At 60.7% G+C, this 26,205-nt stretch overlaps 1 protein-coding gene across 2 annotated transcripts in view; it reads right to left on the reverse strand.

Moving 5' to 3' along the window:
- Positions 1–3,116: 3,116 nt before the first annotated feature.
- The window catches only part of LRP1 (LDL receptor related protein 1), a 79,892-nt gene continuing 56,803 nt past the window's right edge, over positions 3,117–26,205 (reverse strand). Inside the window, exons 43-89 of one of the 2 annotated variants that reach the window (XM_069584935.1) lie at positions 23,156–23,360; positions 22,609–22,801; positions 21,885–22,010; positions 21,572–21,700; positions 21,216–21,335; positions 20,882–20,995; positions 20,457–20,606; positions 20,257–20,379; positions 19,832–19,948; positions 19,526–19,654; positions 19,149–19,271; positions 18,928–19,068; positions 18,637–18,827; positions 17,624–17,807; positions 17,422–17,507; positions 17,168–17,287; positions 16,592–16,779; positions 16,252–16,457; positions 15,520–15,708; positions 14,809–14,957; positions 14,308–14,401; positions 14,070–14,186; positions 13,796–13,915; positions 13,322–13,444; positions 13,042–13,167; positions 12,439–12,555; positions 11,636–11,742; positions 11,422–11,554; positions 10,660–10,779; positions 10,386–10,508; positions 9,908–10,048; positions 9,687–9,821; positions 9,488–9,607; positions 8,285–8,553; positions 7,646–7,824; positions 7,068–7,174; positions 6,681–6,797; positions 6,055–6,231; positions 5,775–5,915; positions 5,491–5,664; positions 5,107–5,268; positions 4,545–4,719; positions 4,299–4,400; positions 4,093–4,157; positions 3,922–4,012; positions 3,664–3,808; positions 3,117–3,525 (exon numbers count right to left, since the gene is read on the reverse strand). In XM_069584935.1, the coding sequence (XP_069441036.1) occupies positions 3,385–3,525; positions 3,664–3,808; positions 3,922–4,012; positions 4,093–4,157; positions 4,299–4,400; positions 4,545–4,719; positions 5,107–5,268; positions 5,491–5,664; positions 5,775–5,915; positions 6,055–6,231; positions 6,681–6,797; positions 7,068–7,174; positions 7,646–7,824; positions 8,285–8,553; positions 9,488–9,607; positions 9,687–9,821; positions 9,908–10,048; positions 10,386–10,508; positions 10,660–10,779; positions 11,422–11,554; positions 11,636–11,742; positions 12,439–12,555; positions 13,042–13,167; positions 13,322–13,444; positions 13,796–13,915; positions 14,070–14,186; positions 14,308–14,401; positions 14,809–14,957; positions 15,520–15,708; positions 16,252–16,457; positions 16,592–16,779; positions 17,168–17,287; positions 17,422–17,507; positions 17,624–17,807; positions 18,637–18,827; positions 18,928–19,068; positions 19,149–19,271; positions 19,526–19,654; positions 19,832–19,948; positions 20,257–20,379; positions 20,457–20,606; positions 20,882–20,995; positions 21,216–21,335; positions 21,572–21,700; positions 21,885–22,010; positions 22,609–22,801; positions 23,156–23,360 (6,604 nt within the window). In that variant the 3' untranslated portion in view covers positions 3,117–3,384. Of the gene's footprint in view, positions 3,526–3,663; positions 3,809–3,921; positions 4,013–4,092; positions 4,158–4,298; positions 4,401–4,544; positions 4,720–5,106; positions 5,269–5,490; positions 5,665–5,774; positions 5,916–6,054; positions 6,232–6,680; positions 6,798–7,067; positions 7,175–7,645; positions 7,825–8,284; positions 8,554–9,487; positions 9,608–9,686; positions 9,822–9,901; positions 10,049–10,385; positions 10,509–10,659; positions 10,780–11,421; positions 11,555–11,635; positions 11,743–12,438; positions 12,556–13,041; positions 13,168–13,321; positions 13,445–13,795; positions 13,916–14,069; positions 14,187–14,307; positions 14,402–14,808; positions 14,958–15,519; positions 15,709–16,251; positions 16,458–16,591; positions 16,780–17,167; positions 17,288–17,421; positions 17,508–17,623; positions 17,808–18,636; positions 18,828–18,927; positions 19,069–19,148; positions 19,272–19,525; positions 19,655–19,831; positions 19,949–20,256; positions 20,380–20,456; positions 20,607–20,881; positions 20,996–21,215; positions 21,336–21,571; positions 21,701–21,884; positions 22,011–22,608; positions 22,802–23,155; positions 23,361–26,205 lie in introns of both variants that reach the window. The other variant, XM_069584934.1, reaches the window with a different exon arrangement.

Consider the following 26,205-nt stretch of genomic DNA (forward strand, 5'->3'; position numbering starts at 1 on the left):
GAGACATGCATACCCAGCCAGGTACTCAGAGCCGACCCTGCCTTCCTTGCCTTGGCAGAAAGGTGGACATTCACAGACAGTGATGGACACACACAGGTGTAGGCTGGCACTGGCAGTCCAAAAGACAAGCGTGGGCACACATAAACAGATAAACAGACACATGGATGTGACAAGACACAAAACAAGGATCAGGAATGCTGAGAAGATGAAGTGGACACAGGGACTCTGGGAGAGACAGACAGGAGCCTGGACCAGGAACCTGGGTGTAGGTGGGGCAGAGAGGGAGGCGGGGAGAGTCAGGAACAGCCAGGCCACGGGCCACAAGGCTCCATCCAGAACCCTGAGCCTGAGTGCCAAACACAGGGGCTGCTGAGGGGGTAGTGGGTAGCGGGGGCAGGGGGCACACTCAGGCCCATGGTACCCAGGACAGAAGCCCATCCTGTTTTTCGGGAGTCCTGACCCACCCCACCTCGCCTCCTTTTGCTAGTCTCAGGCCACAGCTTCCTCTCTCCAGCTTCTTCACTCTCATACATACACACACACCCCACTCCCTGTCTCCATCTCTGTCTCTCATTCCTTCTGTATCAGCCTCTGGTTTTGCCCCTGTCTCTTCTCCATCTCTGTCTTAGGTCTCGCTGCCATCCTTGCCAGGTGGGGAATTTTTGAGCACTGCCTTCAGGTAAACCCTCTCCTGGCCGTCCTGGTGGGCAGAGGAAGGATGCTGACTGGAGGGGTGTGTGTTCCAAGCCGCAGCTGGGGGCCCCTCTCTTTCTGCCCAGGATCTTGAGGCGACAGGCAGAGAATCAGTGGCTCCCCGGGGGCGCCAGATGCACGGCTGGCAGAGGGAGGGAGTGAGGGTGTGGGGCTGCTGGTGGTGGGGAGCAGACAGGCGCTGGGGGAGGGGGAGGATCCGGCTGGAGGAGAGTAGAGGGGGTGTGGCAGAATAGCCCCAGGGAAGGAAGTGAGAGGCCGGACTGGGGTCCGAGGGCAGGTGCATAATTAGTGTGCTAGGGAGGGGGCTGTGCTGGCCTTCCGAATGAGCTGCGCTGCAGGAGTGTGTACGCCACCTGGTGGACAGATGATGACACAAGCCTCCCTCTAAGCAATCAACAAGGACGCCCCTTTTCCCCAGGAGGAAGGCTCTGCTCTGGGGCCCTAGGGAGCCGGGGAGCCAATGGAAGATGGCAGAACTGGTTTGGAAGTTGAGGCTGGAGCTGGGACCTCAAGGCTAAGAGGGAAGGGGAGGGCTCTTGTTTCTGGAGGTGGATGGATCCATAGCTTCCTCAAGAGAGGAGGAATAGACTGAGAAAGTTGAGCCAGGGATGGAGGGGGAATGAAAAGCAATGCTCCTCTTTTGGGAGTTGGGTAAGGGTTCTTTGGGCTTCCCTGGTGGCTCAGAGGGTAAAGAATCTGCCTGCAATGAGGAAGATCCCCTGGAGAAGGGAATGGCCTCCTGCTCCAGTATTCTTGCCTGGAGAATTCCATAAACAGAGGAGTCTGGTGGGCTATAGTCCATGGGGTTGCAAAGAGTTGGACACGACTGAGTGACTAACACACACACTAGGTTTCTTTAGATGCTTAAAGCTGCCTTCCTTGAGCATATTTGCTACTTTAGGAAAAGAGCTGTAACCCTTTCTCAATCTAGGATCATGTAAAGCAGTGTGACCTGCACAGGAATTGTAGACCTGGACTTCCCAGGTGGCGCTAGTGGTAAAGAACTTGCCTGCCAGTGCAGGACACATGAGATGATGGTTTGATCCCTGGGTCAGAAAGATGCCCTGGAGGAGGGCATGGCAATCCACTCCAGTATTCTTGTCTGGAGAATCCCATGGACAGAGGAACCAGTCCATAGGGTTCCAAAGAGTTGGACACAACTGAAACCACTTAGCACATCTGGGACCCCCTTTGACTGTAGCAGTCATCAACACCTGGGATGTGAACTGGGTTTGTTGGTGGCCCATGAGACCTGGAAAACTGGTCTTCCCAGCTTTAACTACAAATGCCTTCCTTTTCCTGAACCCAGGGTTCTTACTCTTGACATCTGATTAATTAGTCTCTATGAGGTGTGAGATGTTAATGCTTCAAGAGCAAACTTAGCTGAATGGGAATGGGACCATTCTGAAGCACTAGAAAGTCGTTCACAATCCCAGTGTGTTCATCTCTTATTGTGGGATTTTTCACCGTGGAAGAGCATTTTAAGGATGGTTGGCAGTGTTGTCTCTTAAAAGTGACAGTGCAGAGAAAATGCAGATCCTGGAGTTAAGTGTCCAACGGCCAGAGAGATCACATGTTTCAGAGAGGTGAAGTCACTGGCTCAAGTTGACACAGCCAGGAGAAGTAGGTTTTTCTGGTCAAGTTACATGCCACCCGCTTCCTTGCCGCAGCCCAGCCGGAAGGGATGGAGGCCAGAAGGGCACTGAAGACCAGATGCTACAGCCTTCCTCCAGTACAGAGCATGGCTCCCTCTGGTGGCTGCAGCATGCAAGCACAGGTCAGCTCCAGAGTCACATTCAGACACAAACGCCTTTTTTTTTTTTACAATTTTATTTATAACAATATCTGTGTTATTTAGTTGTAAAGGAATTCAGCAAAAATTATTAAAACGTTCATGTCCCCAAAACGGGGCTGCCCACTTGCCCTTCCTTGGTGTGCCCCACTTCCTCCTCATCCCCAGGGGAGGGGAGCCTGGGGGGACTGTTTACCAAAGAAAGTCTCCAGCCCTGGGAGCCACAGTGGGGGCACTGGAGAAGGGGAGGGCCTGTCTGGGAGGGAAGCTGAGCGTGGCCATCTCAGAGGTGCCCCTAGAGTGGAGGCTGCGGCATGGGATGGCCTCCCCCCAAGAAGAACTAAAAAACTCCATCCTTCCCTTCCTACCTCAGCCAGAGCCAGATCTTCCAGACAAGGGCAGCAAAGGACTCACCCTCCTCAGGATCCCAGAATCAGCCCTCAGGGGACTGGCAGGGTGGGCGGGGGGGGGGGGGGGGGCGGTGAGAGGGGAGAGCCTTGACAAAGTGTCTTGTACAGGGAGGGGGACACAGCACCACCAGCTCTCCCAGTGGGGGTGCATTTTTGGTGGGAAGGTGGGAGGCAGGGCTCCCTTATACCTGTAATTTACAGGAGCCCCTTTCCTGTTCCCCCCCTCCCGGAAGGCAGCATGGGGGGGGGGGTTTGCTGAGGAGCAGGCAGGAAGGAGAACGGAAAGAGATAATACTGTGCTCGCTTGCTCGCTTGCTCACTCACATATAAAAAGTAATTCCTTCATTTTTTACATTTATACATCCCAGCAGGGCTGGGGAGGGGTTGGCTGGGCAAGAGGGGGGCTCCTTGAAGGACTTCTCTGGCCAGGGGCAGAGGCTCTCTGGGGAAGTCCGATGGTGTAGGACCCTACGCCAAGGGGTCCCCTATCTCATCCTCAGGGCCCCGGCCCAGGAGTTCTCGCTTCTCGTCCGTGCTGGCCAGGGAGTGGCGGCTGCCATGACCGCCCATGTACAGTGTGGCATACACGGGGTTGGTGAAGTTGGTGGGCTGCAAGGCAACAGAGGGTTCAGATTGGGCTCAGGTACCTTCTACCTACCTCCATTCATTCCATCATCCAGCCCAACACACTTGGTTGCCCCACCCACAGCCCTCTGTTCCTGTCCTGGAAGCCCCCTCCCAGCCCACCTTGTCAGGGTCCAAGGCGAAGTCCGCATCCAGTAGGCCCCCTACATCATCAGGCTCCCCGCCTTCATACATCTTATAGGTGGGATTCCCGATCTCCACGTTCATGGCCCCGTTGGTCATCCGCTGGTGCTGGAAGCCCTTAGCCCTGGGTGGGTGGGTGGGGGGGAAGGTGGGAGCATGAGGGCAGGGATTCTAGGAGAGGGTGGGACTAGGGCAGTAACATCATGGCCCTAATTTTCCAGACTCCCCACAACTCACCCTCGGACTCGCCGCTTGTACCAGAATACCACTCCGGCTACCAGAAGCATCAGCAGCAGCAACAGCAGAGGAATTAGGATGGAGGCCATATCTAGAGGCAAAGAGGAGGGAAGCTGAGTCCAAAAGACCTCAGAGGCACAAAGCCCTCCATCCCACGTCCCTTCCACCTACGTCCAGGCTGCTGCTGGCCGACCACTTGTTCCTCACATCGGGGTCCCGCCATGTGGGGTGGGCACCTGCAGACGGGAGGGGCAGAGCTGAGTGGGCATGCCATCCACCAGGGAAACTGGGAGGAACCATAGGCTCCTGCTGGTCTGGCTCAAACTTGGGGGAGGGAAGGCTGATCTAGGCCTTGGTGAGGCACAGGCCCAACTCACTGGCACTCAGGCATCATTTTGCTGTTCATGGTGCAGGAACCGCCATTGCTGCAGTGGCCAACGCAGGTCAGACAGCTGGGGGCCACCCGGCCATCGGAACAGCTGCGGGGAGGAGGGCAGCGGCTGGGCGGGGCTGGTGGAGGGTGTCCAAGAGGCTGGGAAGGGGAGGGCTGGGGTTGGGAGGGTGGGTTAGGCTGGTGGGGAGAGGGTGGAGGGTGGGACAGACTGGGAGTGGGCCCCACTCACTTGCAGGTGACATCCCCGCTCTGCTTGTTGACCACACAGGCCCCGTCGAGACAGCGGCTACACTTGTTCACCTCACACCTGGGCCCCTCAAAGTAGGCGGTGCAGCGGCACTGGCGGGAGCCATCGGCGGCCATCTGGCACGTGCCGAAGTTCTCACAGTAGCCAGAGCATTGTCCTGTGGTTCAGGGGATGAGAGAGGAGGTGTCTCAAGCCCCACTGTCATGAGGGTCCTCTAGAGGTGGGGGGGGCCTCTGGCCTTTGGGGTGACTTCCACCTCCTCCTGAGCCCCCCACTGTCTCCATGTCACAGGCTCCAGGGTTACAAAGATATCTGGGAGCATCCCAACAGGGCACTGCTTTTGCTTGAATAATCCCAATGCCAGAGGGTTCACTACCTCTGGGAAGAGGGGGTGTGCTGACCTCTCCCTGGGGAGAAGCCCTGGTACCTCGAGCCTGGCTGAGCTGCGAATGGCCTCCTTCCCTAGAACTAGCCCCTGTGACCCACACACCCCCCACCCCCACCTCCATCATCCCTGGCTGGGGCCCAGGGGTGGCTCACTCACGGTACTGGCAGCGGTCCCCCAGGAAGCCGGGCAGGCATCGGCACTGGGGCTGGTTGCCCTGGTTGACCGTGCAGGTGCTGTTGTTGGCACAGTAGCCTGCACACACCTGCTGGGTGCATTTGGGGCCCGTGAAGCCTGTGGGGCACCGGCACGTGGGCATGCCTGGCAGGAGACGACGTGTGAGCCGGACTGTGGCCCACTGACTGCCTGGCCCTACTGCAGGGGAACAGGGCTGGGAGGCAGGCAGCAGAGGACAGCAATGCTGGGGTTGGGGGCAGCAGGTGGGAGGGCAGCAGAGGCGAAGTAAGGCAGGGCAGAGGTGGCTTGGGGGCAGCAGGGTCCAGGGGCCAGGAGGAGTCCTGGCAGGAGAACCAAAGGCCATACCCGAGGGAGAGGCAGCGCAGGTGCCCCCGTTGCGACAGTGCTCCCAGCACTGGTCCAGCTCACACTTGTCGCCTGTGTAGCGGGGCTGGCATCGACACTTAGGCTGCCTCCGTGCGTTGAGGAAGCAGCTGCCGCCGTTGAAACATTGTAGGTTGCAGGTTCCAGGCCGAGGAGCTGCAGGAAGGGTTGTCAAGGGCAGAGCCGGCGTAGGGGGTGGATTCAGGGGCTGTAGGGAGGAGGGTTCCAGGGCAGGGATGAGGGGCCAGGGAGGGGCGTGAGCATACCGTCTGGCGGGGGCGTCGGCGAGGGCACAGCCACACAGGTGCCATTGTCCAGTCGCTTCCCATTGGGACAGGTGCAGACGGGCCCACTGGGACTCAGCAGGCAGAGCCACTCGCACTTTTTGCGGTCACAGGGGTTGGTCACTGCAGAGGTGGGCAGCGTGGGAGAAGGCTGAGTCCTGTGACCCAAACCTCCCCTGCCCACCAAAACCTGAGGCTGCAGCCTGGAGATAGCACCCCTGGGCCTTCCCTGCCCCAGCCCGGGCTCTCCCTCTCTGCCCACCTTCAGGCTGCTTATGCTGGTGGTACAGGACCACATCGGAGGCGTGGCTCAGGCCCCCAGTCAGGTTGATCAAGGGGCTGTGTCCGAACTTATGGATCTTGAAGACACGATTATTGATGTAGGTGACGCCATAGATGTAATCCTCGAAGACATCAATGCTGAAGGGGTGACTCAGGCCTGGGGAGAAGTCAGAGGGGACTTAGACCTTAGTCACACTCTCCTGTCACTGGGTCCCAAGGCTCTCGGGGACCTCAAGCTGAACACGTCCTGTTCACACCACCCCTCAACCTATTCCTCCCACTGGCAACAGGTCCCATCAGCCTCTGAATGTGGGGTCAGGAGCGACTTCTGCTCCCTCTCCCCATGTGTGCTAAGTTCCCATTATCACCCATGTCGCCTCCACGCAGCTCAATACCTATTGGTAAAATGAATGAATGTAAAGGGGGCCCAGAGGGTCAGGGTGGACTCAGGCCTGCAGGACTGGTCCTGGGGGTGACTGGTTGGGAGGGGCCCAAGAGGCACTGCAGGACTGCTGAGGGCCAGGTGAGGAGGATGGCAGGCACTCGGTGAGGCCTTGGGCCCAGAGGGGAGGGCAGAGGCCTGAAAGACTGCTGGTGGAGGCTGACCTCGTTTGCTGTCAGCAGCCACGATGGGGTCCGTGCCGTTGAGCCGGATGCTACCGATGACTGAGAGCTTGGCATCCGCCCAGTAAAGCCGTTCATTGTGATAATCCACGGCCAGGCCTGGGGGAGCAGAGAGCCCTGTGAGGGCCTGGCCTTCCCACCCCAGGCTTGGGGAGCAAGCAGGACGGTGTCCATGTTTGGGACAGCTCCACCCTGTCCCCATGGTCACGCGCAGCCACCTTTTCTGGGAAAAGCCTCCACAACCCCTCTGTCCCATCCCAGTCCAAGCCCCCTCCCCTCCCCAACTTTTTTTTTTCCCTCCCCAACTTTTGTGTGGCCCTGAGCTCAGCGAGTCCACCTCTCCTCCATCCCCGCCCCTGCAGCATGGACCTGTGGGCCACTGGATGTTGTCCTGAACCAGCGTCTCCCGAAGGGTTCCATCCATTGCTGCTGTTTCAATCTTGGGGTGGTTCCCCCAGTCTGACCAGTACATGGTGCTGGGGAGGGACAAGAAGTGAGTGTGGGTAGGACGTGGGTTCCCAGAGGAGGTCACTCAAGGGGAACACAGAGACTGCCGGGTACACAGAGAGGAGAGTGTTCTGTCCATCCCCTCCATAGACAGTCAAAGGAAGTCAACCTCCTGACCAGGTTAAAGATCTCTAAAGCTGCTATGTGCTGCTCGGGTCTCAGTTCAGTACCCCTGGAGCAGAGGAGAAGCCCAGAACCTGGCTGCTCATGCCAGCCAGCCCAGCAGAAGCCAGGCCCCAGCTGGGCAAGCCAGTATGCCCCCAGGTGACATCAGGGAGGGCCAGGGCTGGACGCAGCTTGGAAGACCCAGGGGCCTGCAGAGGACACTGACCTCAGGCTAGGCTGGGAGGAAACACCCACGCTGGTGGCTGGGCACCCACCTCCATCCCAGGGGCTTCCTAGCCTCAGCCCAGATGCCTCCCCACAGCACCCTCGCGCACCCTCTCAGTGGGTCCACCACAATGGCGTGGGGCTCGTCGATCATGCCGGAGATGAGCGTCTTGCGGTTCTCGCCCTTCATCTGTGCAACCTCGATCACATCCCGGCCTGAGTCGGTCCAGTACACATTCCCAGCCACCCAGTCAATGGCGATGCCCCTTGGCATCTTGAGCCCTGAAATCTGGATGGGGGGGTGTCACAGGTTCAGAGGTTGCCGCCTTTGGCCTTCCTGCCCATTATCCATTCCCCCACTCCCGGTCCCTGCTGTTACCATTACCCTGCGTTAAGGAGGAACAAAGAGAGGCCCAAAGAGGCTCAACAGCTTGGCAACATGGACCTGGTGTGCCGGCTGTGACATTCAGGAACTGAACAGGGCTCTGACGCTGAAGGCCAAGTGCCCATGGTGCCCTGCAGCCTCGGGCCGCCCCGTGGCGGCGCCACCTACTGACGACGGTGCTGCTATGCCTGCCTGCCTGCTGTTCATGCCCCATGACGCCACCTGAAGGTCACCCTGCATGCCAGCCTCAGCCTTTGCCCCTGCCACTGTCCTCTGCAAACTCTGCTCTGAACCGTCTGCTGTTTGCAGACTTCCAACCCAGTCTGTGCCTCCACGTAGATCCCACCCCAGGCGGGGTGCTCACATTGAGGTGGGTGACGCCCCGGTCAATCTGTCGCCGGTGGCGATTGGAAGTGGTGGGAGGTGCAGCAGGGGGCAGGCTGCGGTAGGAGATGGTGCCTGTGTGCCAGTTGGTCCAGTAGACACGGCCAGCCTTGACGTGGACATCCATGGCATCGATGCGGACACTCTCGTCACCCTGGAAGGCCTGCTCGTAAGCCGAATGGGGGTGGCTGGGGAACAGGCTGCGGATCTCATTGTCGTCAGCGATATACAGGACCTGATACTCAGAGCCTGGAGGGACAAGAGTCCAGATGTTGGTGGGGATGGAAGTGCGGGCTGGGGGCTGTCGGGCCTGGTGCTGGAAAGAGCTGGGCAAGCTGTGCTCCCTCCCCAGTCCCACCCCTTTCACATTAACAATGTCTCTCTCCTAATCAAGCCATCTGACGTGGCCCGAAGCATCCGCTCATCCCACCCCAGTGCCAGGCTTAAGGGCTCCAGCCTGAGTCCTTGAACTTCCTCCTCTCCTGAGGTGATCTAGGGTGACCTGCTACTCCAGAAAGCTGTCCCCCCTCCTCAAGCCTCAGGGACCTCTGCCTCCTCACAGCCTCTGCAGACATCACCACACTCTCTGCTCCATAATGTCTGATATCTGCTCATAGGTGCACACACATGTGGGCGTGCATGAGCACCGCCATGGAGGCGTGTAGGTGTGCATGGGCGGATGAGTGCACTTGGACATATTTGGGGTTGTGTGTGCCTGGGTGTGTGTACATGGATATGAGGTGTCTTTGTATGGAGGCATGAGGAAGGTGCAGGTGTGCATCAAAGCATGTTCGCACCAAAAAAAAAAAAAAGTAAATATGTGAATGAAGGACGTGTTCATTAACTCAATAGGGGGAATTCTTTCACAAGGTGTATGTACATCAGATCATCACCTTGCACACATTAAATATCTGACAGTTTTGTCACTGATACCTCAGTAAAGCTGATAAAAACACAATGGGAAGATGCAGGTGGGGTACTATTGACTGTGTGAGTGGTGATGCTCTCGCCCCAGGACCTCTGGCCTCTGCACGGCTGCCAGCCGTGTTCAGGAAGCTGGCCGGTGGGTCTGGAATCGAAGGCTTGGGCAAGGGTGCCCAAAGGAAGACACCGCATCCCAGGTTTATTTACTATCCCGGCGTTGTAAGCCCCGCCCCTCTCTCCGCCCTCTCTCCGAGCCTACCTTCCGCCTTGCAGGTGTTGTGCGTCTTCATGAAGTTGCGCGCGCAGCTGCACAGGTGGCCGCCCTTGGTGTTGTTGCAGAGCTGTGAGCAGGTGCCGAAGCGCAGGCACTCGTTGATGTCTGGGGGTTACACGCCCGAGTCAGGGAGAGTCTCGCGGCGGGGGGCTTCTGCCCGCCTCTTGGACTCCCCACTTCCTACCCTGGCATCCGGGTTGGCCTGGCACCGTGTGGAAGCCAGTGCGGCAGGCACAGTAAGCGGCTTTCTCGGTGCGCACGCAGCGGGCCTCATCCCCGCAGATGCTGGCGTTGGTGGCGCAGCTGGTCAGCTTGGGGTCTGCGAAGACAATGAGTCTAGGCCGGGGCTTCGGCTCTCCGTTCCCCCGGCCCCCGCCCACGCCGGCACGTGGGTCTCACCCTCACCCATGCTGCAGTCCTCCTCGTCAGAGCCGTCCCCGCAGTCATCGAACATGTTGCAGCGCAGGGAGGAGGAGAGGCAGCGCTGGTTCCGGCACAGAAACTCCTTCTTGTCTTTGCAGTGGGAGGTCTGGGTCGTGGGCGGCTCTGGAGGAGAGCGGGGCTTCAGGTCCTGGTATTTACCACCCTGCCCCCGCTTTCCGCAGGAACCCCCCGGCTCAGTCACAGGTAGAGGGGCCCCAAGCCTGGCTCTCAAGCCTCAGGGGAAGTTGGTTAAACTGTTCAGATTCCCAGTCTCCGCTTCAATGCCTTCCCCAGGGGTTTCTCTCCTGCCAAGTTGGGCCCCCAGGCTCCCGGCAGTGGATCCTCCCCTTTCCCTGAATCGACCTACCAGATACAGCTCCCACTTGGGCCACCCCCACCGCTTGTGCAGCATCCCCACTCCAGGCGCCCCCCAGAGCCCCCTCACTGGCCCCCTGCTCACCACAGTCCTCCTCATCCGTCCCATCCCCGCAGTTGTCCGTGCCGTCGCACTGGCGCCCGATCCATAGGCAGACGCGGTCGTTCTTGCAACGGAAGGGCCGGTTTGGAGGACACACAAACCTGGCTGCAGCGGGGGCGAGAGGACAGAGTCAGAATCAGTCTCAGGGGTCCCCCCACCCCGCTGAGGGCCTCCAGGCAGCGGGAGAGCCCCGCCCCGTCTGGAGCCCCGCCCCACCCCGCCCCCTTTGAGCGGGGCAGCCACCCTGGAGCCTCACCGCACTCCGCTGGGTTCTCGTCTGAGTTGTCCCCGCAATCGTCCTCGCCGTCGCATTTCCATGCCAGCGGCTTGCACAGGGTGTTGTTGCACTGGAATTCGTCAAGGGGGCAGGTCCGCACTGGGCGCCAGAGAGAGCAAAGAGTAGAGAAGGAGCTCTGAGCCCCCAGTTCACTGCGGGCCGGGTCTCGCGGCCAGACCCCTCCTTCCATGGCGAGACCTAGAGGGCACTCCAGGAAAGCAGTGGGACCACCACTGGATAGAACCTAGGCTTCCTCATTTTCTACCACTAGCCAGGCAGCTGGGCAGAACTGCCTCCTCTGGTATTTTGGGGAGAAGAGGTCATTTTGGGGAAGTGTCCAGAGAGCCCTGTTTCTGGTGTTGGGGCAGGGCCCAGGGCCCACTGTCATGAAGTGGCAGGTACAGAGGAGGACCCCTCGCCTGGGAGTCAGGGGACTTGGGTTCCAGTCTCTGGCCTCAGCCCACCAGCCCAGAGCCAGGATGCCCTCACTGCTCCAAGCTCCAACCTTCCGTCACTCAGGCTCTCCATGTCCCCCTCTGGACTGTCGAGCCCAGGCCAGCAGCAGGTGCTGCCTCACCGCTCCAGGAAAGGACAAATGAGCAGGGACTCGGCTTCTCAGGACAGCCGACTAAGCTGTGTTGGAACTTGTGGGGTGGGGCCTGGATGGATACGGCCCTCAGGTTTCTGCTGGATTTCAACTGGCTCCTTGATTAAGTGTTACTGTGGGGTGGGAGGGCTCACCGCCAGTGCCACAGGCCTCCTCATCACTGCCATCCATGCAGTCTGCATCTGCATCACAGCGCCAGCGCAGCGGGATGCAATGGCCACTCTTGCACTGGAACTGGTCCATGTCACAGCGGGGAGTGCAGTCTTTCTGTGGGCACGGGAGCAGGTGTCCTGATCAGACCTGACTCTTCTAAGTCCGACCCTCCCTCCATCTGGTCTCCCTGCCCACCTCGTCTGAGCCATCCGCACAGTCATGATCCCCATCGCATTTCCAGCGCCCAGCGATGCAGCGGCCATTGGCACAGGAGAACTCACTCTCAGAGCAGGGCCGGGGGGCTGGGGAGGGACAGGGAGAGACAGGCCCCAGGAGGGTGGGCATAGGGACTCAGCCTCAAGAGCATCTCCAGCCCTTGCAGAGCAGTGTCCCTTGTCCCTGCACCCCTGAAAGTCACAGTGGATTGGCATGATGACCAAGATGCCCAACCCATCCCGGGCAAGCCAACTGGCTGCCCTCCTGGGACCAGCCGGGCCCAGAGCACACTCACACTTAGCGCTCTGGGACAGATACACGAGAGAGGGCATGGGGTCCCTGGCCCTGCCCTCAGAACAGACTGTGTGTGGGGAGGGATGGGGAGGGACAAGACCACCAAGACAAGCACCAGGGTTCAGGGAGAGGCCAGTAAAGGATGACGGGCTGGCACAGCACGGGGACAGGTGGGCTCTGGGGCAGTGGCAGGGATGTGTCAGGGCACGGGCACGTCAGAAACACCTACCTCTGCAACCCCGAGAGGACAGTGTGAAAATGGAGAGAAACACGAGATGAGGTGAAATGGCACAAACTCAAATACACAACATGAAGTGGGGGCGGGGCTGAGGCAGGAGGGGCCGGACCCTCAGCCCCGGGAGGCGGCCACCTGCCCTAGTGCAGCCCGGCGGCGATGGGTGGGGGAAGGTGCTGAGCAGGGGGGTGCCAGAGGTCTCCCGGGGAAGGGCACCTGTGGGCCGGGGGGCAGGGGTGGGGCGGGGACATACTGCAGCTCTCCTCGTCGGAGTTGTCCCCGCAGTCGTTATCGTAATCGCACTGCCAGCGGCCTGGCACACAGCGGTTGTTCTTGCAGCGGAACTGGTAGGGCTCACAGGTGCGCTCATCTAGAAGGGGCAAGATTGGGGGGCCAGTCAGGGACAGCGTAGGGGGCAGACCTCAGGGTCTCGGGAGGTGCAGTCAGGATGGCCAGTGGGCGTTCCAGCTTGACATAGGTCAGCAGTGGCAGCCTAGGCCGTGTTCTGAGATGTGGGGGCAATGGGAGCTTCTGGGGCAGAGGGGACACGAGCTGGGGGAGCTGCTTTAGGGAGGGGAGCCACAGAGCCCAGATGGTGGGCATATGTGTGCTGATGAGGCGCCAGTGGGAGTTGTTCAGTCACCGAGTTGTGTCTGACTCCGCGACCCCATTGACTGCAGCACGCCAGGCTTCCCTGTCCTTCCCCATCTCCCGGGTTTGCCCAAGCTCATGTCCATTGCCAGTGGGGGTGGGGAGTTAGGAGACGGTGGGCACAGGCTGTGAGGGGACTCAGGCAGCGGGCAGCCCCTGCCCTCCCCAGCAGGCGCCTCTCCCGAGCAGGCTCGGGGAAGCTCACCACACTCCTCTTTGGGCTCGTCCGAGCCGTCCCCGCAGTCGTCCTCTCCGTCACACTTCCAGCGTGCCGGGATGCAGCGGCCCGAGTCCTTGCAGCGGAACTCGTCCACCCCGCAGGTCATCTGGGCTGCAAGGGGGTGGCCGGGGTGAGGAGGAAGGCTCCTTTCAGGAAGGTGCTGTGAGGGTGAGGGCTGGGTGGGAGTGGCCGCCGAGGGGGCCACGCGCGGGGGTGGCGGGAGCTGCAGGCCCTGTGGAGGGAGGGTGGGCTCTGGGAGACTCACTGCAGTTGGCAGGCTCGTCACTGCCGTCTACACAGTCGTTGTCCCGGTCGCACACCCAGACCCGGGGGATGCAGCGCTTGGTGATGGAACATTGGAACTGGTTGGGGGCACAGGTCACCTCGGCTGTGGGGTTGGGGAGAGAGTGAGGGCCGGCCCGCTTCGCCTCTCCCCACAGCTTCTCTCTCTCCCAAGCCCTGGCCTTGTCCTGGTCCTGCCAGCAATTTCTTGCAGGAAGAGACAGTTTATTTCTAATCTTGGTGATTTTGTCTTTGGGATCTGCACATCTCTATGATGTGCATGATGATTTTATGAGCAAACCGAGTCACACCCCATATAATTCATGTTGCTCATCTAATAGCATAACTTGAGAACGGCACGGTCCCTAGAAGAAGCGGGGGCTGGACTTCAATGTGAACCGTGTTTCCATGCTGGTTCTCCAACACCCCCGCCCCTGCCAGCGCCCGGGGCACTCACGGCAATCCCTTTCATCCTCGCCATCTCCGCAGTTGTCCTGTCCATTGCAGCGGAAGATGCCGGGGATACAGCGGTTGGTGTTGGTGCACTTGAACTGACTGGGCAAGCAGACGTGGATGTCTGTGGGGGTGGGAGGAGGGGAGGGTAACTGATGGTGGGTGGAGGCCTCAGTAAGTGTGGGGACCCCTCTCCCGCAGGGAGAGGCAGCGAGGCCGAGCTCCCTTGGCCTGGGGGCTCAGACACCCAAGCCCAGATCCTAGGGAGGGCCCTTTACCGCAGTTGGCCTCATCACTGTTGTCCTGGCAGTCGTTGTCCCCGTCACAGATGAAGGCGGGGTTCGTGCAGATGCCCGTTGAGCACTGGAACTGTCCTGGGCGGCACTTGAACTCGGCTGCCAGGAAGGGATGCTCAGCATCAGGACGCTGGGGATGGGGTGGGCGCAGACCCCTGGGGCCTCGGGAGTCAGGGAGCCCTGGTGTAGGACGCCCTCGCCACCCCGCCCGGGCACTCACGACAGTCCGGGGGCTCGTCCGAGTGGTCCCCGCAGTCGTCCTCCGTGTCACACTTCCACCAGAAGGGGATGCACTTGTCGTTCTTGCACACAAACTGGAGGGCAGGTTGGGGCGAGAGGGGTTGGTGGGGGTCTGGGGAACTCAGGAGATTTTCTTTTGAGGGGCTGGTGTGTCTCCTAGAAGCAGCAGGGTCAGGTATCTTGGGGGGAGGGTGAGCTGGATGGAAGGCTGGGATTTGGGGACTGCAGGGAGGCCAGCCGGGGGGGTATCTGTGTGGAGCTTGGGGCTGGGGGTACTGGCGAGGAGGGGGTCAGGGTTAGGGTGTGGGGGTGTCTGTGTGAGGTGACGGGTATAAAAGTATTGCTGTGGGGAGACAAGAGGTAGGCAAGAAATGTGGGGGTGTTAGCGTGGGAAAACCAGATGCGTGAGGACATTCGAGCAGGCGGTGGGGTCCGAGGAGGAGTGGGGTACTGGTGAGTGGGGTCTGGGGACGAGCCTCACCTGGCTGGCCGTGCAGTTGGACACACAGTTGCGCCCATCGCCGCCCAGGTAGAAGTTGGTAGGACAGGCACACTTGTGCCCACCTCCAGGGGACAGCAGGCAGAGGTTGCTGCAGCCGCCGTTGTTGACCTTGCAAGGGTGGTTGGGCACTGCAGGGGGAAACGGGGTTAAAGGGTGGCAAACGGACCCAGGTTATGGGCCACTGCTCCCCCGGCTGCCAGCCTCTGGTGGGGTGAGGGCAGTGCTCACTGGGAACACTTTTTCTGGTCTCTCAAAGGCTGCCCAGCCCATCCGTCCTGGGCAGAGGTAGGGTAGGTCCAAACCCTGCTCTTTCGGAAGGGAGCTGAAGCCAGAGATAGGAGAGGACTCTCTTGAGGTTTCAGGGTCAGGCTAGGCCTCCCTCAGCTCCGGCTTGTCTGCCTTCAGGGCCTGGCCTTGGGGGTTTCCCCCCAAGACTTGCTCTGCTGGATGGCCTTGGGGCCTCGCTGCTACAAGATACAGGGCTGGATCCAGCTGGGCTATAACTCCTGAGAACCAGACCATAGCCTATCTACCGCCCCCCAGATCACTGGGTGTCTACAGGCACTGCTCAGTCAGTGCTGGGGAAGGACTGGGGTAGCAACCCCTGCTGAGACAGTGGGGCCCCATCTCACCCCAGGGCCCCTCATTCCTGGCTGGCCACTGGCCAGCTCTCAGGCCCCAGCCGCTTACCGTCAGGCTGGCGCAGGGCGTGGAAGACGTGTAGGTCCATGGGCCGGTGCAGTGTACTGATCAGGAGTGTCTTGTTGGCGCCTGTGGTCTTATGGGCTCGGTTGATGGATTTTGTCTCCCAGTCGGTCCAGTAGACATAGTCTTCAAACAGGGTCAGCGCGAAGATGTGCGGGATGTCCTGGCTTAGCACTGTGGGGAACCACAGGGCGTGGGGGTCAGGCCCAGGCCGCTGATCAGCACTGGGCAGCATGAGGTCCCTTCCCTACTGGGCCCTCAACCCCACAGCAACCCTGTGAGGTGGGCATAGCCCTGCTGCAGCCCCTGGTCACATAGCAAGTGAATGGCAGAGCTGAAACTCAACTCCAGGCCCGTCTGATGGCAGGGTCCTGCCCCTGTATTCTCCATTGTTCCCTGTCGGGAAGTGGGGGCATGCTGCGTACCCCAGCCCCAGTCCCCTGCACCTGCTGCAGGGCCCATCATCTGGAACTGCACCTGGGAAGGCGCCTGTCTCTCGCTGTCCTCAGGGAGCTAGTGGTGGCCTCGTGCCTAGGTGGATTCTGGGGACGTACCCTGTGGTGCTCTGATCCCCCAGACCCTTGGTGGGTGGTGTCCTCAGGCCATGCTCTCTGGCTTTTAAGCCTACTCTTGCCCCAGAGGTCTGATCCCCTGAAGTTTCAGAACCCCGTCCCCAGCAGGTTGGCTATGCTGGGGCAGCTTCACTGGCACACTGACCGACGTGACGGTTGGAGCCGTCCAGGCTGGCAAACTCAATGTAATCCTCACGGGCATCAGCCCAGTAGATGCGCTCAGTGACGTAGTCCAGCGTCAGGCCATTGGGCCACGTGATCTTGGTGTCCACAATGACACTGCGGCTGGACCCGTCCATGCCAATGCGTCCAATCAGTGAGTGGTCTCCCCAGTCTGTCCAGTAGAGGTACCTGGCGGGCCGGTGGGCAGGGAGGCAGGAGAGATCCCGTGACTGGTCCCACCAGGAGCCTGCAGGGAGGCTGGACCTGGGTGCCCGACTATACCAGCTGCTCTCAGACCTCCCTGACCCTCCTTGTCTACATACCCATTCTGCACGTCCACCACCAGTGCCCGGGGCTCACGGAGGCCGGAGCTGACCAACACTGTGCGATAGGCCCCGTTGAGCTTGGACACTTCGATGGTGTCCCGGCCTTTGTCACACCAGTATAGGTTGCCACCGACCCAATCCACAGCCAGCCCATCGGGGTTGCTGAGGCCCGTCCGGTGCAGCACCTGCGGGCAGGGGAGGAAGGGCCCTGGGTGACATGGGCCAGGACTCTCAGCCTCTCTGGGAGGACAGTGGATGGAAAAGGTCCAGCCCTGGACATGGTGTCAGCCTGGGCTCCAGGAGATGGGTCTTTAGATGACAGAGACCACACCCCAACCCCACAGAGCCTGGGAGCACAGGTGTAAGGGAGGTCAGACTAACGAGAACTCACTGCTAATTAGGGGAAGGGAGAGAGAGGAGTCTCTTAGACCCCGCCGCTCGCTGGGCTCAGAGGGGAGAGAAGCGAGATGAGCGGAGTCGTGCAGTGGCTCAGTGAGGATGAGCAGAGATGGCCTTGAAACAGAGAGGGTCCTCTGGGCAGGGACAGCGGCCGGCTCCCGGCCCCAGCCTCACCTGCACGTCACTCCCATTCAGGTGCATCCTGCGGATCATGCTGCCCTGGGTCGTCACGTCCGTCCAGTAGATCATCTGCTCTCGGTAGTCAAAGTCCAAGGCAACGGCGTTGTTGAGGCCCTGCATTTGGGAGGTGAGCAGAGGGGTGACCAGAGAGTCAGCACATGGAAGGCTGCTCAGGTGGGCAGGGAGGATGGGTCTGAGCATGGAGAGCATGGGGCTGGATGGCGGGATGAGGAGGGCGGGTCTGGCACCTGCTTGAGCAGCGTGTAGTTGGAGCCGTCCAGGTTGAGCTTGCGCAGGTAGTACCGGTTGGCGAAGATCAGAAACGGCTCCTCGTCTGGAGACAGAGGATGCCGGCTCAGCTGCTGGCCAGGGTGCATTCTGGCACCCAGTCCTCCCGCCACTACCCCCAGTGGCCTGGGCCAGCTGCACACCCCCAAACCCCCGTCTCACCGGTCACGGCCTTGCAGCTGTGGGGGTCACCGCCGCGGGGCGCGTAGCCCTCCACGCACAGGCACTTGTAGCTGCCGTGGGTGTTGATGCAGCGCTGGCTGCAGGGGAATGTGGTGCTGCACTCATCCACGTCGGCGCATGTCCGGCCATCATCCTTCAGGCGGAAGCCGGGGCGGCAGCGGCACTGTGGGCACAGGGGGCCTGGGGTGGGCATGGGCAGGGGGCTGGGCTGCCCCAGGGACTGCAGACCTCTCACCATGAGACTGAGGGGCCCCTCCGGCTTCCTTCACCCTGGGTGGCTGGCTGGCACAAGGAAGTTGAGGAAGCAGGCAGCATGGAGGCCTGCCCGTAAGAGGAGGCACTGAGCTAGCCCACGACAGCCATCCAGCTCTCGCTCCTACCCGGCCACCGGTGTGAGTCCCCAGTGACCGCCACGTCTCTGCATCCCCAGCTCAATGCTCAGGCCTTGTCTTATGTGATCCGTGGGCATCATTTGACAGCTGAGTACCTCTTCCTCCAACACTTTCTTCCCTTGGCTGTCCTCCTGCCCTGGCAGCTGGCCCTGCTCAGGCTCCCCTGCTGCTCCCCTCCCCACTCACCTCACCACCCTCAGTGTGGCTATGCCCAGGGCTCAGGCCTCAGACCGCCCTCTTTCCATCTGCACTCGCCCCCATGAGGGTCTTCTCCAGACGCCTGACTTACACGCTGTCTCTATGGTGACAGCTCTCAGACTCTCCCGTCTGGCCTCTCCCCTGAACCGTGGACCTGCGCATCTGGGGCCTGCTTGACATCCACACGCCCCTCCTCCTCTCACCCCCCGACCTCATCTGCCAGCACTGACCAGAACCCGACTAGGAGAGACTTCTGCTGTGCTCAACACTGTATCCCCAGAGCCTAGAATGCTGCCTGGCAGGACAGGGGCTGAAATTGCCTTTGTCGATGAACATATGAATGAGGGGCAGAGAAAGGAATCCCAGCCAGGCCTGGGGTACAGAGGCACCCACTCAGCATACCTTGAAGCCGATCTTGAGGTCCTCGCAGTCCTGGCTGCAGCCACTGAGCTTGTGGCTGAGACACTCGTTGACGTGGCAGCCCCGCTCGTCTGAGCTGTCGCCGCAGTCGTCCTGGCCGTTGCAAAGCAGTGCCTCAGCCACGCACCGCCCGCTGCTGCACAGGAACTGCGAGGAGGCGTTGCACTTGTGCTCTGGGGGGTGAGGTGGAGGGGGCGAGTCAGCTGGGTCCCGGGCAGCCTGGGGGCTGGGGCCGGGGGCCAAGGGCAGGGGGGGAGCCACGGGGGGGCCCACCTGGGCTGGTGCAGTGCGGGTTCTTAGGGGCTTCATCGCTCTGGTCATGGCAGTCGTTTTCGCCGTCGCACTCCCACTGGCGGGAGCTCAGGCAGCGCCCATTGGCGCAGCGGAACTCGTTGGGGCCGCAGGTTGGGTACTCTACGGTAGGAGGGGGCAGGTGAGGCTGGCGGCCTGTGCACTGAGAGCAGGGCCCCCTCCCGCCACGGCCCCGGGCTCACCACACTCGGGGGACTCATCGGAGCCGTCAGCGCAGTCACGGTCGTGGTCGCACATGAAGTGCTTGGGGATGCACTGGCGGTTCTGACACATGAACTCGCGGTCATCACAGGTGCTGTTGTACACTGTGGACAGAGGCAGACACAGCCCCTCAGTGCCCACCGATCTGCTGCTGAGTGTCACCCCCCGACCTTCCCGTGGTGTGAGCAGCAGGGCGGGCAGAGCACTGGACAGGACGTCTGGCACCTGGACTGAGGATAGAGCTCTGCCACTGCTGCCTGAGTGACCCCTTCCTCCCCGTGACCTCGGTTTCCCCTTCTGCACAGCGGGCCTGTGGCCACGCACCGTCCGCCCCACTCCTTGGGGCCCCGCCACTCACAGCAGCCTGCCGCAACACTCTCGTCAGCGCCATCAGCACAGTCCTTGTCCCCGTCACAGAGCCAGCGCTCGGGGACGCACACGTGGGTCCCAGGGCAGGAGAAGGAGTTGGGGCCGCATGTTTTGCCTTCTGTGGAGGGAACAGGGAGACACTGAGAGATGCAGGAGCAGGCAGAGCCGGGCCGGGCAGCTGGAGAGACATCTCTGCTGCTCTGCTGTCACTCGGTGGGGTTTGTTGTGGGGGAGGGGTCTGTCCCTTCCAAGGCCACCTCCCCAAGCTGACCGCAGCCCCCTGCCCCCGCCTCACCACAGTGAGCTGCTTCATCCGAGCCGTCCCCGCAGTCATCGCTGCCGTCGCACAGCCACTGCTTGGAGATGCAGCGATGGTTCTGGCACTCAAACTGGGCCTCGGAGCAGAACTTGTCTGGGGCAGTCGGATAGAGGTCACAGTTAGATCGGGAAGGGATGAGGGGCTGCAGATAGGTGCCACAGGATGGATGGGGGAGACAGTCATGGCACCCGCTAGGGGGACTCAGCAGGAATGGAGAGACGGTCCCCTCTCAGAGCCTGAGGGTCTGGGTGGGAGGCCCCGGGTGCACCTCTCAAAGGAGGGCATTTCCTGTGAAGGCGTCAAGAGGGCGGGGTCCGCACAGAATCTCAGCGGGACGGTGAAGCCCCGCCCCCCGTGGGTCCTCTGGATGCCGGCTCGGGAGTGGGCCTGTGGTCACTCACTGCAGTGGGTCTCGTCCTCGCCGTGTTCACAGTCATCCTCCTTGTCACACGTCCAGCTCATGGGGATGCAGCGGCCGCTGGGGCAGGCGAAGTAGTTCAGGGGGCACCTGGGGCGCTTCACACCTGGGGGCGAGGCAGACGTGAGGGCACGGCCACTTCAGGGGTCCGCCGCCCGCCGCACACCTGCCCACCGGCCGGACCTGGGCAGTCGCGCTCGTCGCTGTAGTCCCCGCAGTCGTTGGCGCCGTCGCACACCCAGCTGGGTGCATAGCAGAGGGAGGTCCGCTCGCAGGGCTGGAAGCGCACGCCTTTCACTCCCAGGCGGAAGTAGCTGCTGCAGTCAGTGGCGCCTAGCAGGGGCGGGAGGAGGGGTGGCACCGGTTCCCCCCACAACACCCTCCCCGCAGAGCTGCTGGCCCGCACGGCGCCTTCATGTGTTTTAGAAAGTTGAGCCATGTCTTTTGGTGGATGTGGCCTGTCCATGCATTCCACTCCCTGCCCCTCCTTGAGTCCCAGGGGAGCCCAGGGCTGGGGTGGGCTGGGAGGGGACTGAAGCTGCCCTGGGAGCCCAGAGGGAAGGCAGAAAGGAGCTGGGGCCAGAGGGCAGGGAGGGGGCGTCGCTCACTGCAGTTCATCTCATCTGAGGCGTCCTCGCAGTCCACAAACTGGTTGCAGCGGCTGGAGTTCCCAATGCAGGTGCCGTCCCGGCAGCGGAACTCGCCCACACCACAGGCCGTCTCTACAACAGTGCCCGCCCGGTGCCATCAGCCGGGGCCTCCCCGTGGGGGCCATGCCAGCCCAGGCCAGACCTCCCGGCCCAGAGTGCCTGCCCGGGGCCACCATACCGTACCCTGAACCAGAATCCTTGGGACCTGGGGACCAAAGCTCAGCGAGGGCGGGGCTGGGGCGGGGCTGCTGGGGGTGGGGAGGGTCTGAGGCCCGGCCTGGGCCCCACTCACTGTTGCAGGGAATCTCATCGGAGCCGTCCCCGCAGTCGTCCGCCCCGTTGCACCACAGCATGTTGGACACACAGCGCCCGTTGTTGCACTGGCGGAAGGTCTTCTTGCAGCGGCGGGTGTCTGCACGTGGGAGCAGGCCGCAGTGAGCAGCGGCTGGGGGCTGCCTCTGACGAGACCCTGCTTCGGGCCTGGCATGGGTCTCACGGAGGCTCTCCCCTTCACAAGCTCCCCACTTTCTCTCGGGGATGCAGGGAGGGCGGGGGCTTTGCTCCTCTCACTCCAACGCCCCACCCAGTGGGGACTGAGGCTGGTGACTCAGACAGTGGCGGCCTGGGGGTACAGGTGGGGGCCCTTACTGCAGTAGGATGGCTTCTCGTCAGACTTGTCCTTGCAGTGGGAGACGCCGTCGCACGTCAGGCCAAAATTGATGCACTCGCCGTTGGCACACTCGAACTCGTCTTGTGCACGGCAAGAGGAATTCACCGCTGGGGAGAGAGGCGAGGAGCTTCCTGAGCTGGGGCTTGAGCGTCTGTACCCCCTCTCCCCGCCAGGAACTGAGGCTTTGGGGGGCTGGGTTGTTGGTGGGGGCTGGGCTGTTGGAGCGTCTGGGGTGAGATGGTTCCCATCTGTGCCCAGGACCCCCACGCAGTGCCCTGGTCCCTCTCTCACCCTGGCAGGTGAAGTCGTCCTGGAGGATACGGCCCCCACGGCAGGAGCAGTTGACGTGGCCTTGGTGCGTGAGCAGACACAGGTCCTGGCAGCCCCCGTTGTTGATGCGGCAGGGAGAGAGCTCGCCTGAGGCAGGGGTGGAGGAGAGTGGGCCAAGGGTGTCCTCCCCTGTGCGTACACGGAGCACCCCCACCCCCAACCAGCTCTGCTGAGCTTCCTGGCACCGCCTGTGACACAGTGGCTCACAGCTGGCCTGAGGGCTGCTATGGGAAGGCCGGGTAGGAGCATTCGGGGTAGGCCTGAGCTTGAGGATGTGTGTGCTCTTAGGTGGGGTGACTGGCATTCTGAGCTGTACACTAGGGAGACTGAAATCTAAGGAGCCCTGAGGTCATGTATGTGGCGGGGGCCCCAGGGCATGTGTGAAGAGTATGTGAGAGGCTGAGAAAACTGCAGATCTGTGTGGGGACCCTCGGTGTCAAGCCAGTGTGGGACCACGTCTGTGCGTCTGTGCCCACGCACGCAGATGGTGGAGCAGGCAGTGCCTGGGATGGGTGCAGGGTCAGGTTCCAGCGGGTCTGTGTGGTTCTGTGTGGGAGGAATGACTACACCATGTGCTGGGTGTGTCCAGAGATGTGGATGGGTCTAGTTGTGTACGTGTGTGTATGTGTATGCATGCTGGCACAGTGGGCAGGTGGGCAAGGCTGGTGGCAGCGGCCCCACTCACAGCTGTTGGTGTCATTGGCCACGGCGATGATGCCCATGGGCTGCTGGGGGATGTCCACGCGCAGCAGCTTCATGTCACTGCCCACATACTTGTTGGCCCGTTGCACGGCCCGCCGCACCCAGTCAGTCCAGAAGATGTGTTCCCCGTACACGGCCAACCCGAAGGGGTGGACCGGCTCTGACTTCAGGATGACCTGCAGAGACACCCTCAGCATTGTCAGAGGTATGGCTCTTGCCCCTGCCTCCACCCCCTGCAGCTGCTCTGGGGAGCAGCGGCCTGGCTCCCTAGACATAGTCACACAAGGGGAGGGTCTGCAGAGGACTGCGAACACCTCCCTCATTCAGCTGCCGAGGAAGCCAAACCGGGAAGGTGGAGGATGCTAAGTGGCGAGGTCAGGACGCCTCACTGTCCTCCTGGCTCTTCCCGCTCCACCGGGCGGCCTCCCTTTCTCCTGCTCTGAACCTGGGCAGTGTCCTCCTTGGCTGCCCAGCAGTCTCCCGGCACCAGCCCCCTCCTGCTGCCCATCCTGCCTGCCCTGGAGACTCACGTAGCGACGGGAGCCGTCATACTCGCACCGCTCAATCTTGTCCAGGGTGGCGTCGGAGAAGTAGAGCTTCTCAGCCCGGTGGTCGATGGCCAGGCCGTTGGGGGTGCGGATGTCCTTCTCAATGAGAGTCAGGACATTGGCCCCTGACAGGGCTGCCCGCATGATGCTGGGGTGCTGCTCGTTCCAGTTGGTCCAGAACATCAGGCTGCGGGGAGAGAGGCCACGGAGATCAGGACCCAAAGCCAAGGAGCCAGCCGCAGTGACCCCAGGCCAGGGCGTGCAGACAAGCCAGACCCAGAGGTCCGCCAGCACGCGGACTAGGCCCCAGGCAGCCTCAGGACACCAAAGCCAGCATAGCCCCGGTGCCCGGGAAGGATGGCTACACAGACAGCATTAGTATGTGTGTGCACACGTGTACAAGTGCTTCTGTGTCTACACTTGCTTTTACTGAGACAGCAGGCTCTGGGATTCTGATCCTGGCTGCTAGGGACCTCAGCAGGCTCCTTAACCCCTCTGATCCTGGCTGCTAGGGACCTCAGCAGGCTCCTTAACCCCTCTGTGACTCATTTTTCCGCCCCATAAAACAGGAATGACTAGCACTATCGATACTATCTGTTCCGTGGAGTGATTTGAGGATTAAACGACAGTCGTGTGTGCTATAGGAAGATTTTCTAGTATTTTTTTTTCTTCGTTTTTCTCTTCTCCTGGCATCCTGAAGACCCGTGGGTGTCCAGTGTGTCCCAGGTCCTGGGGACACATGGGTTTTACCACCAAGTTCCTGAGAACCACCTTCTCCATAATTTAAGGCCTGTATACATTTGGGATCTGAGTCCTAGCTCTGCCACTTACTACCTCTGACCTTGAACATGCCTCTTGGCCTCTCCTTTTTTCTTTTTCTCTTGGCCCCTCTGAGCCTCGGTTTCCCTCAGTATAGGAGGTGATGGGAATGGCCAGCCATGCTGTGCTTCTCTTGGGTGGTGGTGGTGGTGGTAAGGTCCTAGAGATGGGTGTGGAAGACCTCAGTCCTGGTCAGGCCCTACACTGGGTATGACACTGTGGTCCTCTGACCGCCTACAGTGGATGGGGATTCCTAGATCTTTGTTCCAGATTCACACGCAGTTAGGAAGGAGGGAGACTGAGGAACCAGACCTTCCAGTGCTCCCCAGGCCACCCTCACCCACCCTGGAGTTTGAGAAGCACCGAGCTACACCAGGGCTTCCCAGGAGGCGCGAGTGGTAAAGAACCTGCCTGCCAACGCAGCAGACACAAGAGACCCAGGTTCAATCCCTGGGTCAGGAAGATTCCCTGGAGGAGGGCATGGCAACCCACTCCAGTATTCTTGCCTGGAGAATCCCATGGACAGGGGAGCCTATCTCTCCTCAAGCTACAGTCCACGGGGTCGCAAAAAGTCGGACATGACTGAAGCAACTTAGCAGGAGCTACATCAAAGCCACTTGAATTGCAAGGAAATCAAACCAGTTAATCCTAAAGGAAATCAGTCTTGAATATTCATTGGCAGGACTGATGTTGAAGCTGAAACTCCAATACTTTGGTCACCTGATGCAAAGAGCTGACTCATTGGAAAAGACCCTGATGCTGGGAAAGATTGAAGGCAGGAGGAGAAGGGGGGGCCACAGAGGATGAGATGGTTGGATGGCATCACCGACTCAGTGGACATGAGCTTGAACAAACTCCAGGAGATTGTGAAGGACAGGGAAGCCTGGTGTGCTGCAGTCCATGGGGGGCGGGGGGTGGGGCGGGTCACAAAAAGTCGGACATGACTGAGCCACTGAACACCACCAAAGCTAGACCCCTTCAGTTCCCTCACAGGACCTGCTCTCTGCTCCCTCCACCCCAGGCCTGTGTCCCTCACCCCTGGTCTGTTCTGGCTGCAGAGCTGTCCTCGGCAGCCAGACTTGTCTCCTCAAACCTCTCCAGGTCTCACTCTTTGTAACAATCCCCCCACCCCAAGTGTCTCCACCCTGCCACTATGCTCAGGTAAAAGGCTTTTCGTTAGGGAAGCTGACTGCTCCTGAGCCCATCAGGCTCTGGTTTGAAAGGCCTCCTCTCCTTTCAGGGGAAGGGGCGGGGTTCTGGTTCTTGGAATCAGGATGGGAGTGGATGGAGGCATCTCCCGCTGGCCTCCCCCAGAGAAAATGGGTGTCCCAGGGCAGCTGTTAGAGTCATCTTCCTTCCCACCAGGGACGCCTACACCCTCAAGTACAGTCTGGCTCACTGCATGCTGGGAAGTACTTCCCTCTTGTCACGACAAACTGCTGCATGTGGCAGATCGAGCCGTGCTCCCAGGACTCCAGTCACCAGACCGGGAGAGGCCCCACCCCCTCCATCTGGGTCCACGCTGGCTCCCTCACGCTCCTCCAACGCACTCGCTCTTTTTGGCCAAGGGAGGGCCTCTCCCACACAGTTCAGCCCTTTATCCTGTGTTCTGCCTGGCTTCAGCTCACCCTGCTATCTTGCAGACCCGGCTCACGCACTGCCCTCTTGAGGACACGTTCCCTGATTTCCAGCCTGGCTCAGGTCCTCGTCACCCAGTTGTCGAGCTCCCTGCGGCCTCATTAGGACAGACATCAAATACGCCAGCGGCGTGTGCGGCTGACCCAGCTTTGCTCCCTGCCAGATCCTCAGCACATCACTGGTTCTCAGAAACCATTTGCTGGGACTTCCCTGACAGTCCAGTGGCTAAGACTCTGTGTTCCCCAGGCAGGAGGCCTGGGTTCAATCCCTGGTCAGGGAACTAGATCCCATATGCTGCAACTAAAGAAAGAAAGATCCTGAGTGTTGCAACAAAAATCAAAGATCCTGTGTGCTGCAACTAAGACCTGGCGGAGCCAAATAAAAATTAAAACAAACAAAAAAGCCACTTGTTGAATGGAGGGCTTCATCCCCTGGGCTCACAGCAAAGAAACTTGGTGGGCTCTGCATCGAAGATGGGAGGCAGGCCCCTCGAGCTGATCAGCAGGCCAGGCAGGGGCCAGGCTAGGGCTGGGCGTGAGTTACATCAGGGTAAGGAATCTAGGTTCAGTGCACTC

This window comes from Ovis canadensis, chromosome 3, assembly GCF_042477335.2.
Source record: "Ovis canadensis isolate MfBH-ARS-UI-01 breed Bighorn chromosome 3, ARS-UI_OviCan_v2, whole genome shotgun sequence".
NCBI lineage: Eukaryota > Metazoa > Chordata > Mammalia > Artiodactyla > Bovidae > Ovis > Ovis canadensis.